At 36.3% G+C, this 16,028-nt stretch overlaps 1 protein-coding gene across 1 annotated transcript in view; it reads left to right on the top strand.

Moving 5' to 3' along the window:
* Window positions 1–16,028, top strand: part of HDAC9 (histone deacetylase 9) — a 580,466-nt gene that overhangs the window by 273,007 nt on the left and 291,431 nt on the right. The window contains exons 15-16 of the mRNA XM_065883429.1: window positions 5,517–5,637; window positions 10,554–10,603. Coding sequence (XP_065739501.1) covers window positions 5,517–5,637; window positions 10,554–10,603 — 171 coding nt within the window. The remainder of the gene's footprint in view (window positions 1–5,516; window positions 5,638–10,553; window positions 10,604–16,028) is intronic.

Genomic DNA, 16,028 nt, shown 5'->3' with positions numbered 1-16,028 from the left:
CTTATTTTTAAAATATGATTAAGCATTTTTTAAAAATGGGCTTCAAGGAAAACCTGGCATCTTTTTGAAAACCTTCATAGTGAGATCTCCTCTCTTGCTTCAACCATGGTAATCTATCATTTCAATTATGATATTTGCTTGCCCAAGGCAAATCTATAAATCAAAATAAAGGATATTTTATTGAGTGTTGTGTATAAGGTAATTTCTCATAGCCATTTTAGGGCTTACCATTTTCACTTACCATTCTAGGGCTAAAAGTAATTTGGTTAAATCTCCTTATGTTTATAGATGAAGAAACAAAGCTCCAGAAAGGTACCTCATAGCAGGCTATGGGCACGTTAAGGACATGTGACAGTCAGAACCCAGAACTCAGGGCTCCTGACTTGCAATTCACTTTCTTTTCATATGACTGACAGAAAGGACCAAGAGCTTGTCGGACTGCCTGCCGGCTTAGTAGCCACCTTCCTTCTTTCATTCCCCTTTCCTTATAAGAAAGCCTCTGAGGAGAACAGGTTATTAGATGATGAGGGATCTATGGAAGGAGAGAATGCAGTGCGGGGAGGGGATAGAAACTATCTTCTTTGTAACATTTAAAGAAGCAGTTGGTTGTAGCATTTGAAAACTCCGGGTGGTAAGCTTGGGCATGAGCAATGAGACCGGTTTTTTTGTGTTTGTTTAAGAGAGGAAAGAGTATTGACAATAATGAATAGGTGTGAACTGATTTGTTAAATATTAAGAATGGGGTTTGTAACAGAGGGTAACTTTGACAGTCATAAGTCATTTATGATTCTTTAGTTTAACTCTGTAAGTCTGCAGCCCTGCAGATCTTTGTAGAAAAAAATAAAAACGCATCCCTATATTTAGGGACACTGGATGAAATATTTTCAGAAAATGAGATATTTCAGTGGAAATTCTTGCCTAATATGTCACCACTTTGAAAATGCTTAAAGAAAATGGGGTCTCCCCCAGCAGAGGCAGGTACTTTGACTTGTCAAATTTAAGTTGGACATTTTCTCTTAGTTTGGAACTGCCACAAAATAAGCCCTTTCATGTCCTCAGTAATACCAAACCAATGCAATCCATCTGTTCTGCTAAATTATTTCTAGTTCCCTAACCAAAGGCACTGCTTTTTCATGCATTTTATCATGATTTTATGCCCTTTATTATATTTTACAAAAGGTTCTGATTCCTCCAGGGCCAATGAGAACTGATTAGGACACTGGCCTCAATCCAGGCTTTGAACAGAGGAGGGGAAGGAATAGAACTATTTCCTTTTTTCCCTGCTCCTTGGCAGAAAAAAATATGAATCTATACCGTGTGTGTGCTCTGTGTGTGGGTAGGCTGCATTTTATCCTGTCACAGTATGACTTTGTAGATCATGTTCAGAACATTCCTTCTATAATCAGGTTGCATTAACAGGCTTTAATTCAGAAAGACTACTTCTTTAGGAAAAAACCACGGTGTGTTGTGATACTCAATGATATGGTCATTTTGAACAACTTTAGTCAAACTTCAAACGTGAATGTATACTGTTTGGGGCTCTGATCTAATAAATAAGATCATATTCCTCGGGTGCTTAGCACAGGGTAGGCGCTCAGGGCGCATGAGTTCCTTTCCTGCTTTCAAGGAAGAAACTACTTGAGTGCAAGTCACGGAGAATGGAAATAGAATAATGAATACCTCCTACATGACAGCGTTTCTTTACTAAGAAATGGAAGGAAGAGCTGTAAGGTTTCTTTCTTAGACTTATATTGGCAAGTTACTTAAGACCTATATTTGCGTCTCAAGTGAGAAATACCCAGGTGGAGACCCATGCCATCCTTTATATGCGTTGAATGTCCGAATATACTCGATTCTCAAAAATTCTTTTGGTCAGACTCATAGATGACTTTAGCTAGGCATCCTGCAGGCTAAATATCTCTGAGAACGGAAATCAGTATCTCCCTAAATTACAGTTATCAGAGCACTTTATCCTATTTTCTGACTCATTGTGCTCTTGACCTTTGGCTCAAAAGCACATCATGAGACAAAATTGAAGGAATAAAGGGTACACAGGAAATAGAAAATATGGGAAGGGATTAAACGGAACTATCTATATTTAAGCATAAACACATAACTTAATAAATTACTGATGATGATACCAGAAAATGAAAACTGTTGGAGACCTCAATTTGAGAGGAAAAGTAGAATGTGACAATTTTAAGACATCTGATAATAGTGAGGCAAAACGAACTAATCAGAAAGGAGAGCTGGTGCTATTTCAGAATTTTTAGTTAGACATCCACGGAGTTCCCACAGCAGTGCCTCTTGGAGGTATAAATCTCAGAGCATGCTTTCTCCAGATCCTTTCTCCAGGTAGAAACATGTTTTCATATTGAACTGGTTTTCACTGCCCTCTTTCTGTAGAAACATGTACACCCTGTTTGTGGGTCTTGTTCTCCAGCGGCCTTAAACGCAGAAAGTGATTGTCAAGAATTAGTGCTTATATTTAGCGTAAATATTTTTTAAAGAAACATATTCTATAATAATAAAAAGAGTCATTGTAAAATACTTCCTGGGAATCAAAAAGAAGTGTGGTGGGGGGAGGTGAAGAAATCAAAGGAAATACTTGTATACTTTGTTACATTTTAGTAGTGAAGGGGAGGTCTTGAGTATACTAAAAAGTAATACTCTTAGAGTAAGTGAAAGCTAAATAGGCTGGGCCAGATGCTCTATCCTTAGTGTTAGTTAACTGGTATTACACAAGGGAATGACTGAGATTCAGCAGGTGTTCTCTTAAGATTTGTCAGTTCTTGAGCTACTGTCAATAATTGAATCTTGTTAGCAGATTATTTTTCAAATGTGTGATTGAACATTCAGCCTGAATACTAGTGGGATTGTGGGAGAATGAGAAAGGAGTTAGGACAAGCATGGAATGTATGCTATGTAAATATATATGACTACTTTGTGAAAACATAAAGATATATTTATTACTAATGGTATTTAATGTTACACCAGAGGCAAAAATTCAATGTAGAGCTGAAAAATATCTTTATAGAAAAGGAGAAAGGGAAAAAATGATGGAGCTTTATGATCGTAGTCCAAACATGGGTCTGATAGTTAGCTACAGAGCTGGCGTTGTTTAAGATAAAGATGTTTCACTGTATCAGCGTATAAGATGGTAGTGGCTATGGATTTCATAGACTCATAGAAGTGAGAGCTGGAAGCCCTGTTATTTCATGGTGTTCACTATTCTGCCAGACTAGGACCGGCTACCGCAGTCCGGTTTCCAGTGTGCTGCTCATTCTAACATTAGATGACTCAGACCATGGAGTTACTACTACTTATCTTGGGGGATTTTCCTCCAGCTGAAATCTCCCAGTTAAAATGTTTCCCTTTAATAGTGACTTAGAACTTTCTCTTTCTCATTACTTGTCATTCTGCTTCTTTGGTTGTTCTGGTCTTCCATAAATGTCTCCAAATCTAATGTTTACCAGCAGGCCATCTAGGTCAATAACATGTTTGTTTATTGATCAGAGCAATGGTTGACCAGATGGCCATCATAAATTTGCCCTAGTCTTCAGCATTACCTACCTGGTTTAATTTTAACATTCAACGCCTACCTGGGAATAATTTCTCTAAAGCGTATTTTTATTTTTCTGGAAATGTAAATGGGGTGTCAAACACAGGGAACTTCAGTGCCATCACAAAGAAATCCCATAAGCATTTGTTTATTCAGCACATAATGGCATAGTGTCAAGAAGTTTCTGTTTTACATCACTCCTGTTACCTTCTTGTTACCCCTTGGGTCCCTCACCATTCCTTTCTCACTGTGACATGATGATTTATTTTCAGTGACAAGCACCTCTACCCAGTAAAGCTCTAGGAAGTGTCAGTGTATCGAGGTTCTCCCTGCCTGCCCCCTCAGGGAACCACGCAGCAGCAGCCACATCACCTTAAACTAGGGAGACTGAGCATGGAATTGTCTTGGTCCTGAGAGGTGTCGTTGTCACCTTACGTTTCCACGTCAACTGGTAATTCATGGTCAGGAACATGAAAGGACAGGATTCCCTGAACAGATTCTCTCTGAATTTTACTGTAGTTCTCTGCTAATATATTACCTTACAAGTGTCTTGTTTTGATAGATATTTTAAGTAAAATATTAACACGGTTTGGGTAATTTTAGGAAAGCACAGCGATTTTTAAAATAAGGCTAATTAACTTCATACACCAGCACGTTTATTGGGCTCAGAGATGTGCCAGCTGAGAAATGTGACCAGGAAGAACACTTTGTCCATTGACTGACTGAGATTTAATTTATGTACAGTTTTGTCTGTGTTGAAGGGCCATTCTTTGTTCGCTGAAGTGAACGTTTCTGCCTAGCATGGGTGTAAAAATATTGACTGAGTCTATAGAGTGTCTCAAACTGTCTCTGATTAAACAGCAGTTATTGTTTTTGTTTAATTTCCATTCTGTCACAGACTAATGCTTATATAAAATACATTAAAAATGAGATACTACAATAGTGAAATAAAAATTGAAGACATACAAGATTATATTTGATTCAACAGACATAAAAATACTCTGTCAAATTACTATAAAAGTTTCTAAATATTTATTCTCAGCTTTATGCAGACCTCATCACAGACCATTCATAAACACTTCCTGAACTGTTACTGATCCCAGTGTTACATATTTTGAGTGACATTGGTCTAGACGAACACTGTTGTGAGGTGCACACACATGAAGTGATCAGCATATGGGTAGTAATCAAATACATTAAAATGTGTTGGTATTTACTTATGTCCTTTAAGAAACAATAAGGAATTTGTTTCAACAAGTTCTTTGGGTGAGTGTGTAAAGTAAGAGTTGAATTTACTTGTTAGCTAAGCAATAGCTCCTGTTTGTTTTTAAGTTGGTACTTTTACAAAGGAGTTAACTATTAATTAATTATTATTAACTTTTTTGTTTGATGCTTTACATAATTATTTTATTTCATTTGTTCCTCACAGTAATACTATAAGGTAGATGTTATCTTCTTTTTTTAATAAATTAATTTTTACTGGAGTATAGCTGCTTTACAGTGTGTTAGTTTCTACTGTCAGCAAAATGAATCAGCCATACATATACATATATCCCCTCCCTTCTGGACTTCCTTCCCATTCAGGTCACCACAGTGCATTAAGTAGAGTTCCCTGTGCTACACAGTATGTTCTCATTAGTTATCTATTTTATACACAGTATCAATAGTGTATATGTGTCAATCCCAATCTTTTTTATAGATTTTTTTTTTTATGCCAAAGAAGAATATGCTTAATGTCGATTGCCCACTTAGGCATAAGCAATCCATTGGATCTGAACCTTGCATACACTTATTTTTCAAGTATTATTATGGTACCTTGTTAATGCAACTCCGTGTCACACTCCTACATGATGAAACTCCGACCATTATTAATCATCTTAAATGTGACTTGGGGTCTTATTTTCTCCTAAATGTTGTCAGTGAAGTACTGTAGGTCTCTGCTGTTTTCTTTCAGCGAATTCAAGGTCGAAAAGCCAGCCTGGAGGAAATACAGCTTGTTCATTCTGAACATCACTCACTGTTGTATGGCACCAACCCCCTGGATGGACAGAAGCTGGACCCCAGGACACTACTAGGTCTGTATGGGCCTCCATTCTACTGAGAACAGCACATTCCGGCACTATCATTAGTCAGCGCTGCTGTCAGTTCAAAATACTTGGCAAGCAGTGAGACAAAAAATCAGCTTTTCCAACAGCACTGCTCTGTGGAATGAGTCGTTTACAATAGGAGTCAATGTAGATGAAGAAAATCCCGCATGAGAAAAAATGACACTGCAAGTTTCATGATGTTTACTTTTATTTGAATAGCATTTGTTCACTGTGTTTTAGCTGATAGGAATAAATGCACTGTGGAGTTTGCTTGCTTACATTTTTAGACTAAAAAAAAATAGTTTTTACGTTCTTTATGCAAATTTATCTTCACCTTTCACATTTATTTTGTGTCTTTCAGTTCTTTTTTCTATGACCTTAACAGACAAAGGGTATAATACAACTTATTTTAAGTGAAAACTCCTTACTGCTACACCTAGAACACTGTATTTTATAGTAAGATTGCATTTTAAATCTTAATATTATCAGAGTTTAAAATCAAATTTATGTTTCACGCTTTATATAGACTTTATATGAGTGTTAGAAACAACAGATTTTGAAGAAAGTTCATGATAAAACCGTATTTTAATGGAAACAATCTATTAATTACATTTATTCATAATCTTTTACAATGCAATAACAATACATGACATGGCAATGTATGACAGAAAGATCATGTTTTAAGTGTTTTAACTAAAAAAGGCATTTGAGGACTTTTTTTTCCTTGCCCCTTTCTTTCAAATAAGCCTATTGTGTCAGTTCCAAATTATTGGACTCTTTCACGCAATTCAGTATTATTTCAAAATGATTTTATGTTAACTGGTCCTAAACAATTCAAAAGCAAGTGTATGACATGTAGTAGGCAGGCATCTTGGAAAGCAATTATAAGGGGAAATTAACAGTTACCAATTATAACGCTAAAAATCTGCCCTTTTAAAACAAGTGACAGGCATCCCTAAATTTAGGAAGTAAAGGTATACGGTTGAGTGTATGTGTGCATGTACATGCATGCAAGGTAGGGAGAAACTGACAGAAAAGGGAACACAGAAAAATTACTCAATTTTTAGAAAGCGTATTATGAAAATTTGATGATGAAAATCAATTTGTATAGTAGAATTAAAGTCATATATGGACTTCCCTGGTGATGCAGTGGTTAAGAATCCGCTTGCCAATCCAGGGGACACGGGTTCAAGCCCTGGTCTGGGAAGATCCCACATGCCACGGGGCAACTAAGCCCGTGCGCCACAATTACTGAGCCTGTGCTCTAGAGCCTGTGCTCTGCAACAAGAGAAGCCACCACACTGAGAAGCCCACACACTGCAATGAAGAGTAGCCCCCGCTTGCCGCAACTAGAGAAAGCACGCACGCAGCAACAAAGACCCAATGCAGCCAATAAATAAATAAAATAAATTTATTAAAAAAATAATAAAATAAAATAAATATTCAAATTTCTTTTAAAAAAGAATTAAAGTTATATAGTAACATAAAGGACAGTGAGTCAATCTAAACATATATACTCTGTGCTTTTTCCTTCTTTCTGTTGAAGGAATCCATCTCTGCACATGCAGATCTTTACATAAAGTACTTCTTTTGCTGTGGATACTGTCATAAATGTCCTTATTTTAACATGAATTAATAATCCCACCCAGTTTACCAAAATGATGAAGTAAACCAAACAATAACTTTCATGGTCTTCTGTGATCGAAATACTGATGCATTTTAAAGATAGGAAGCTATGTCCATTTTGATTATTGTTAATTTAGTTAAGAGAAAACAAGTAGAAAACCTTCCCTATTTCTTTTCTTTTATATATTTTTAAACTAGCTCTCAAACTATTATTCAACCTAAGCATAAGACTAGGTACTTTGGATTTAGTTAGGATAAATTTACACATAGGTGTTTAGATGTTCCAAGACCACCATTATTTAAGAGAAAGGACATATTTGTAAAAGAAATGAAATTTAAACTCCGGCAACTTTGAACTGTTTTACTTATGAAACATGGCAATACCACTTTTTTTTAAAAGAAATTTGACACTTTTGAGAAAAACAGATTTTCTCAAAACACATATCATTTAAAGATTTGATGATTTAGAAATGAATTCTAATATATAATTTAGAACTTGGACAGAGGTCCTTTTCAAATATGTATGCAATGAAAACACCAAGTACCAATTATTTAATTTTTATAGTTTTGATCCAAATGGCCATTTATCTCATTAGTTCTGAATATTTAATGTGAGATAAAATTCATACAATTGATGATTTTAGAGTCAACTTTAGATACACATGTGGAGTTCCATAGGCACCTCTCAGGGATCAGTGCAACGATGTCAGCCTTGAGTGCAAGCTGCAGGAGTAGAGGTAACCAAGGATGTTGCATTGCTAGGTCTTGGTATTGAGCACTAAATTCCTCTTTGATGATGCTTCTGAACTGTATCAGTTTCTCTCATGAATCCAGAAACTTGGCCGATTTTCCTCAATTCAGGGTCTCAGTTAAAAATCCCATTCTTTTAAAAGTTTAACTTTTCATAATTTTTTGTTCTTTGTGAAATTTGAGTTCTTGTGGCTTGTTGTTTGTATCTAAAAGACCAGATTGAAGCTGCCTTGTATGAATGTATAGAAATTCATAGCCATCAAGATATTTTCTCTCTCTTTATCCCTTTCTTTTTCTCTCACACATCCTCTTCTTCCTCTGATCCCTCCCAACACAGATGGTGAGGGAGGGGTTGTCAATGCACACACACAGTAAACTGAAATTTATTCAATTCTATGAATTCTCTGAATTTAATTGATACTACTACTTTTGATAGTTATGTTCTGGAGTTAGGAGAAAGGATTTAAACAAAAGTTCATTATGACTGTACACATCAGTCTTCGTATGTTGAAAGACATCTATAGCTTATAAAATAATTAGATTTGAAAACGGGCAGTGTTTATCTCTTTAAATACTCTAGACCCTGTAAGGTGACACTTCTCAAACATTCTCTTTAGTCATTTCTGGTGAGAGGTTTTTCCTTAGCATTAATATTCCTGTCATTCTTACTACCAGTTTTCGTTATCTTGTGGCTAGCCAGAGCTCAGTCCATGCGTGAGGCAATATAACATTATTAAAAAATAAATTGAGTCAATTCAGTGAAATAAACATTTTTTGCATACTACTAAATTTAAATTATTGATTAATTTGGTTGTTTAATATTATTTAAACAGTACTAAACTAGATTCTCCTCAAGTATTAAATCATTTATTTTCTGTATTCGCTTAGAGTTTAAGAATTTTTTAGATTACTTTAAAAATTACTTCAGTACACTGTAATATTATCTTTAACCTTTTTCACTGACTATGGAATGAAGAGTTCAGACATTAAAATATACATTATTATATATTTTAATTTCACATATGACATATGAATACATCCTTGCAAAATATTCAGTGATACAGAAATATCTTTGTTATAAGGAACAACTTAAGAAACTTTTTACCCCTCCCCAAGCGATCCATAAATTTTTTTTTTTTTTTTTTGTGGTACGCAGGCCTCTCACTGTTGTGGTCTCTCCCGTTGCAGAGCACAGGCTCAGTGGCCATGGCTCACGGGCCTAGCTGCTCCACGGCATGTAGGATCTTCCCGGACCAGGGCACGAACCCCTGTCCCCTGCATTGGCAGGCGGACTCTCAACCACTGCGCCACCAGGGAAGCCCCCATAAAATTTTTTATGTATCTTTTACTGATGTCAGTATTCCAGTTTTAATATTTTTTCATGATTTGTTTATTTTTTTGTTGACTTTTCATCTTTTTTCTGTGAGGCTCCTTATATATAACGAGATATCTTATTTTTTCATTTGCACTTACATTTTTATCATTTTCCATCTGTTAGCAATTGCATGTGAAAACTCATACAATTTATTGTTTTCAAAATAAACTTTCTTCTGTGACAGTAAAATCTATTTAGACTTTTACTGACATGATGTGAATTCCATCACAAACCTGTTTTCAATTTTCATTATTTATTTCATTGATCATCAGTAGAACAAATGAATTAGGATAAGTGAAATTGAGGTTTGTACCTGGTTCTACCACGAATCTCCTGAGTGACCCATATGCGTCACTTCAGAGCTGTTTAACTGTGATATAGAAATGTCCACTGCCTTTCCTTTAATTACTTTGCAAGACAGATTTTAGTCTTGGAGGTTTAGGAGTAGTAATTTTTTGTTTTCTCTATACATGTAGTAGATAATGTAGAAAATCAAAGTGCAGGTAAACAAAAATGATTAAAAATTCCATAAAATCTCAATTCCAAAAGATAGTCACAAGTAAGATTTTGGCATTTACTTTAAAGATACATTTATATGTATATTATATAGATCCCCAAAAGGTTATCCTATTTATAGTGATTTGTGACTTATTTGTTTAAAAAATTGTGAATGTTGGAGAGGTTTATAGTATACTTGGTCTTAGCTATATCTGAAGTAGAACTTAAAGATAGGTCTGTATACTTAAAGAAATGCTTAATATTTGGAGCATGTAAAAACTGACAGTGTATTTCATAAACTTTGTGGCTCAAAACATTACACTGGAAGGATACACGTAATGAACAGCTGAGTTATTTATGATAAGTTATAAACAAAAAAGGTATTGTGATAAACATCCTGTAGGGCAGTTGAAAAAAATCTTGAGACTCAACTTTCATAAGTATGTGTTTGTTCATGTGGGGTAAAAGGCTCTACATGTAATAATATATGCATTAATTTGCTTTGAGTTCTTAACTATCTAAAATTTGATCAGTTTCCTTCTGAGTCAAATGATAAATACGATGTGACATATTATGTGTTAATAAACACCAAACATTTTTTAAACTATAATTATATTCCAATTTATATATTTTTTCATGTCTTCTTACTGTGTAGGTGACTCTTCTCAAAAGTTTTTTTCTTCATTACCTTGTGGTGGACTTGGGGTAAGTATGAGTTTGTTTACTGCTTTTTAAAAAAAAATTTTTATTGGAGTATAGTTAATTTATAATGTTGTGTTAGTTTCATGTGTACAGTAAAGTAAATCAGTTATACATATATCCACTCTTTTTTAGATTCTTTTCCCATATAGGTCATTACAGAGTACTGAATAGAGTTCCCTGTGCTATACAGTAGGTCCTTATTAGTTATCTATTTTATATACAGTAGTGTGTATATGTCAATCCCAGTCACTCAAATTATCCCTGCCCCCTTTTCCCCCTGGTAACCGTAACTTTGTTTTCTACACCTGTGACTCTGTTCTGTAAATAAGTTCATTTGTACCATCTTTTTTTTAGATTGTACATACAGGCGATATCATATGGTATTTGTCTTTCTCTGTCTGACATACTGCACTCAGTATGACAATCTCTGGGTCCATCCATGTTGCTGCAAATGGCATTATTTCGTTCTTTTTTATGGCTGAGTAATATTCCATTGAATATATGTACCATACCTTCTTTATCCATTTGTCTGTCGACGGGCATTTAGGGTGCTTCCATGTCCTGGCTATTGTAAATAACACTGCAGTGAACATTGGGGTGCATGTATCTTTTCGAATAATGGTGTTCTCCAGATATATGCCCAGGGATGGGATTGCTGGATCATATGGTAGTCATATGTTTAGTGTTTTAAGGAACCACCATACTGTTCTCCATAATGGTTGTACCGATTTACATTCCCACCAACAGTGTAGGAGGGTTCCCTTTTCTCCACACCCTCTCCAGCATTTATTGTTTGTATATTTTTTGATCATGGCCATTCTGACTGGTGTGAGGTGATACCTCATTGTAGTTTTGAGTGCTTTTTGACCATCTGTATGTCTTCTTTGGATAAACGTCTATTTAGATATTCTGCCAATTTTTTCATTGGGTTGTTTATTTTTTTGATATTGAGCTGCATGAGCTGTTTGTATATTTTGGAGATGAATCCCTTGTTGGTTGCTTCGTTTGCAAATATTTTCTCCCATTCTGTCATTCGTCTTTCTCTTTTGTTTATGGTTTCCTTTGCTGTGCAAAAGCTTTGAAGTTTCATTAGGTCCCATTTGTTTATTTTTGTTTGTATTTTTATTACTCTAGGAGGTGGATCCAGAAAGATCTTGCTGCTATTTATGTGAAAGAGTGTTCTGCCTGTTTTCCTCTAAGAGTTTTATAGTATCTGGTCTTACATTTAGGTCTTTAATCCACTTTGAGTTTACTGCTGTGTCTGGTATTAGGGAGTGTTCTAATTTCATTTGTTTACATGTAGCTGTCCAGTTTTCCCAGTACCACTTATTGAAGAGTCTGTCTTTTCTCCATTGTATATTCTTGCCTCCTTTGTCATAGATTAGGTGACCACAGGTGCGTGGGTTTATCTCTGGACTTTCTATCCTGTTCCATTGATCTATATTTGTTTTTGTGCCAGTACCATACTGTTTTGATGACTGTAGCTTTGTAGTATAATCTGAAGTCAGGCAGCCTGATTCCTCCAGCTCTGTTTTTCTTTCTCAAGATTGCTTTGGCTACTTGTATGTGTTTCCATACAAGTTGTGAAATTTTTTGTTCTAATTCTGTGAAAAATGCCATTGGTAATTTGATAGGGATTACATTTAACCTGTAGATTGTTTTTGGGCAGTATAGTCATTTTGACAATATTGATTCTTCCAATCCAAGAACATGGTATATCTCTCCATCAGTTTGTGTCATCTCCAGTTTCTTTCATCAGCATCTTATGGTTTTCTGAGTACAGGTCTTTTGCTTCCTTAGGTAGGTTTATTCCTAGGTATTTTATTCTTTTTGATGTGTTGGTAAATGGAATTGTTTCTGTTTACTGCTTTTAAATAACATAAAATTCCAAAAATATATCCTTTGATTTATCTGGTCAGTTGTGTTTAAGGCTGTTTCTCAGTAAAAGTTATGCTGGACTTCAGGTTATTATGGCTACATACTTTGTAGGGCTCAATGCCAAATGAAAATAGAGATCCCTTTGTTCAGAAATTATTAAGAATTTCAAGATGGCAAAAATACCAAAGTAATCCAAACTTGGGGCCCTGCTAAATACAGGTTCCTGTGTGAAGCCACTTTGCTAGACTTTTATATTGCTAGAGAAAAGGTAATATGAGAGGGTTTATAACGTAGTTTCATAGCAGAATTCAGTTTTCAGTAGAGTCATACTGAGTATGCATATGCATTATATTCCTGGTGAAAATGGCATAAACTTCACAAAGCACTTTGCATTGTGGGACATTTTGTTTGTGAACCTCCTGAGGCCATTTTTGTCTTCAATAATTAACAAAGCCTTTTTAACCCAGGATATTTATACCATATTTCAAGGACAAATTTGTTCAAATCCAACAATGTATGAAGAAAAATGTCTGCATTTTTGTGGATGATTAGAACATACCCTATAACCTGCAGTCTATTTAAAGTTAACCCTTACCAGTAACAAGCCATCATCCTGTAGAACTGAGTGCTAACTCATGTTAGGACAAAGTAATTCTAGATCAGGTCTCCAAGGACTAAGGAATTTAAGTCAGTTAAGTTTCTTAGATATTGAAGGAAAGAACACAACTAGTCCTGAGTACGTTTTAGGTGATATTTTGCTATAACTAAATTTTATACAGGGAAATCCCATACATTTTCAGCTAATTCTGTCATTTTAGTGATGCTAGATTTTGCAAGGATAATCTTTCTATTCCTTCACCTGTGACTCTGCCTTCTAGAAATAAAAATGGCAACTACAACCAATATCCGTTTGGACTTTACAGTTTACCAACATGCACCTGAGGTTTGTAATATCGTTATAACGTAGTCGTAATTATTAACACCATTTTGCCAATGAGAACCTGAAGGCTCAGAGAAGTGAGGTTATTTTGCTGAAGTTACTTAGTAAAAGCTGAAAGGCTGAAGGTATGAGGTTGACATGCATGTCCATGTGGAGGAGTTCCAAAAGAGCATTTTAGGTCCTTCCAGCGCTCTCATCTTCAACAGACCAGCGCAGCCCCTGGAGCCTAGCAGTGCATCTGTGTGGCTAATGTAGTATGGTCCCCTTGATGGCAGCTCACCAGTGAGCTTTGCTTTTTGACTCCTAGGACAGGACAGTCACCATCCCACATTAATCCATGCTCATTTTTTGCAAACCTCCAGTGAAGCCAGGAGCTTACAGAGTCATTCTAGAAAGCAGAGAATTTACTGACTTTTAAAATGGGTTTCATTGGTTTCTGCACTTATTTTCTGACATCCCAAGTGGCCATTTTTAGAGAATGGCTGATTACCTACAAATGAGGCAAAGAATGAAGCAAAGTTCATGACTACTTAGTGGGGATGGTAATGGGGAGGAAATCAAAGCTGTGAAAAGAGTGGTGATCATCAAACTCCCACTCACATAACAAGTACATTTAATTCATGATGCAGAGTTGAAATGAGGACAGTTCGCTAGGACCCGCTTCCCAAGTCTGACCTCTGCTGTGCCTATGACTCACTATGCCTTGAACATAAAATACATGTACTCAACTGTGCTAAACACATACCAAGTAAACTTCTTATTCTTTAGCAAGAACTGCTCTAGTAAACTCTTAGAAGTACCCAAGGAATGAATAGTGACTGCTGCTTCTGGCACAGTGGGTGTCATAGAATAACACCTAATCAGTATGGTGGTAGCAAAGGTGGTGGATAAATCTAGCTTGCACAAGCAGAAGCAGGAAGAGTAAGACTGGACTAGTTTGACTCCATCACTGCTGGAAAGTGCTGGAGAGAGGCACCTCTGTTTTTCAAATTGGCCTATAGGTCTCCTGGTGGTGTTTATGTAGGTCTAGGTGAGTGTGTATGTGTTGTGTTGTGTATACCTATGCTTGTTGATGCTCTAGAGAACTAGCTTGATTCAGTGTTTTGGGGTTTTTTTAGGAATCAGATTGTGTTCTTAGACATTCAGGAACCATCTTGACTCCTAAGATCTTTGGTTTTGATATAAGTCCTAAGAGAAACTCGGTCCTGTGGATTTGTATCCATCTAAATTGTTACTTCCAGGACAGTCCAAGACATATTAAGTATACAAAAGATACCCAGTATGAACATGGAGTGGCCCAGCTTGGCAACATGGGCGCACACCAGCAAGCTTGGAAACCACTAAAATCACTTTTGTCTTAAGGCATTTCTTCCGGCTCATATTATCTAAGATGAACCCATTGGTTTAAATTCCAAAACACTTAATGCTCCCCAGTTGTTGGGATAAACCCCAGTTGCCTAGAATATATACCTTCCTACCAGATGGGTTTAATTTATACCTACTGAATGCTGATGGATTAATTGGCTTTTGAGGGGTCTGCCTGGGACATTATGAAATTTTAAAAATCTCTACCTCTTATTAGCTTTTCCTGTAAAATTGCAGGTGATAATTTGGTCAAGTAGCTCAATGGGTGAATGGTAATAAGTTGCTTTAAAGTGTGCTCTCCAGAATTGCATTTTGGACAACAATCTCAAGGTTTCCAAATTCCTTTGTGTTTGGTTCTCATTTTGTTTAGTTACTATGGCATGACTCATTTCTGATTACTGTGTGATTGCACTGCAAGAAAATGCACCAACTGAAAAGAGCATTTTACCAAATCCTGGGCCTTGGTAGTCATATAGTGAAACAGATAATTAAGGGACTCTGGAAACAAAAGCCAGTGCCGGACCACTTTAGTTCTCACTCCTCAGGGTATATCACTAAAAATAGTGATCATTTTCCTGGCCATCTGACCTGCTGCTGTGTGAAGAAATCTTGAAGTCATTTCTCAGCCTTATTTTTCCCTCTTCACTTGATAGGCCACAAAAAAACCCACAAAAGCAAGGACGAGCAGGCTTTTATGATAATGTCGTCATCAGCTCCCAGCTTCAAACGCTTCTGCGGCTTTTGAGTTGTCATTTATAACTTGGAACTGAATCGACCCATAATTCCCCTGATACACTTAGAGAAATTGATAACAGACTCTGCACTTCTTTTATGGCTCGGAGGAGGCAACTCCAATCACATCACTATTGGCAGGCAATATTATTTTTTGACATGGTTGTAAAAGTATAAAGGGGCTTATGGCATTTGTTTAGATGAGGAATGGGCTCTCAAGCTGTGCTGGGGTTTACAGGACCAGATTAGCGAGAAGCAAAGGGAATATGATGTTTGCAAACAGGATATGATTTTATATATAAGTTTGGGTTTCATGCTCTGTTCCCTGGGGAAAGCCGTGCAGACAGCAGAGAATTCCACTTTTATCCTACAACAGACAAGCTCCTAGTGCCAAAAGGCAGAAAAATAAACGTGGTCAATGGGCAGTGTCAGACCCTTGATTGGAGGAGGAGCTGTGGAAGAGGCAGAACAATTCCCTGGGAGGAATGAGGAATTGCAGAGCATGGGTAGAAT

The sequence above is a fragment of the Phocoena phocoena genome, chromosome 9 (assembly GCF_963924675.1).
Source record: "Phocoena phocoena chromosome 9, mPhoPho1.1, whole genome shotgun sequence".
Lineage (NCBI taxonomy): Eukaryota > Metazoa > Chordata > Mammalia > Artiodactyla > Phocoenidae > Phocoena > Phocoena phocoena.
The sequence above is the reverse complement of the archived record's forward strand: the minus strand, read 5'-3'. Positions and strand labels throughout refer to the sequence as shown.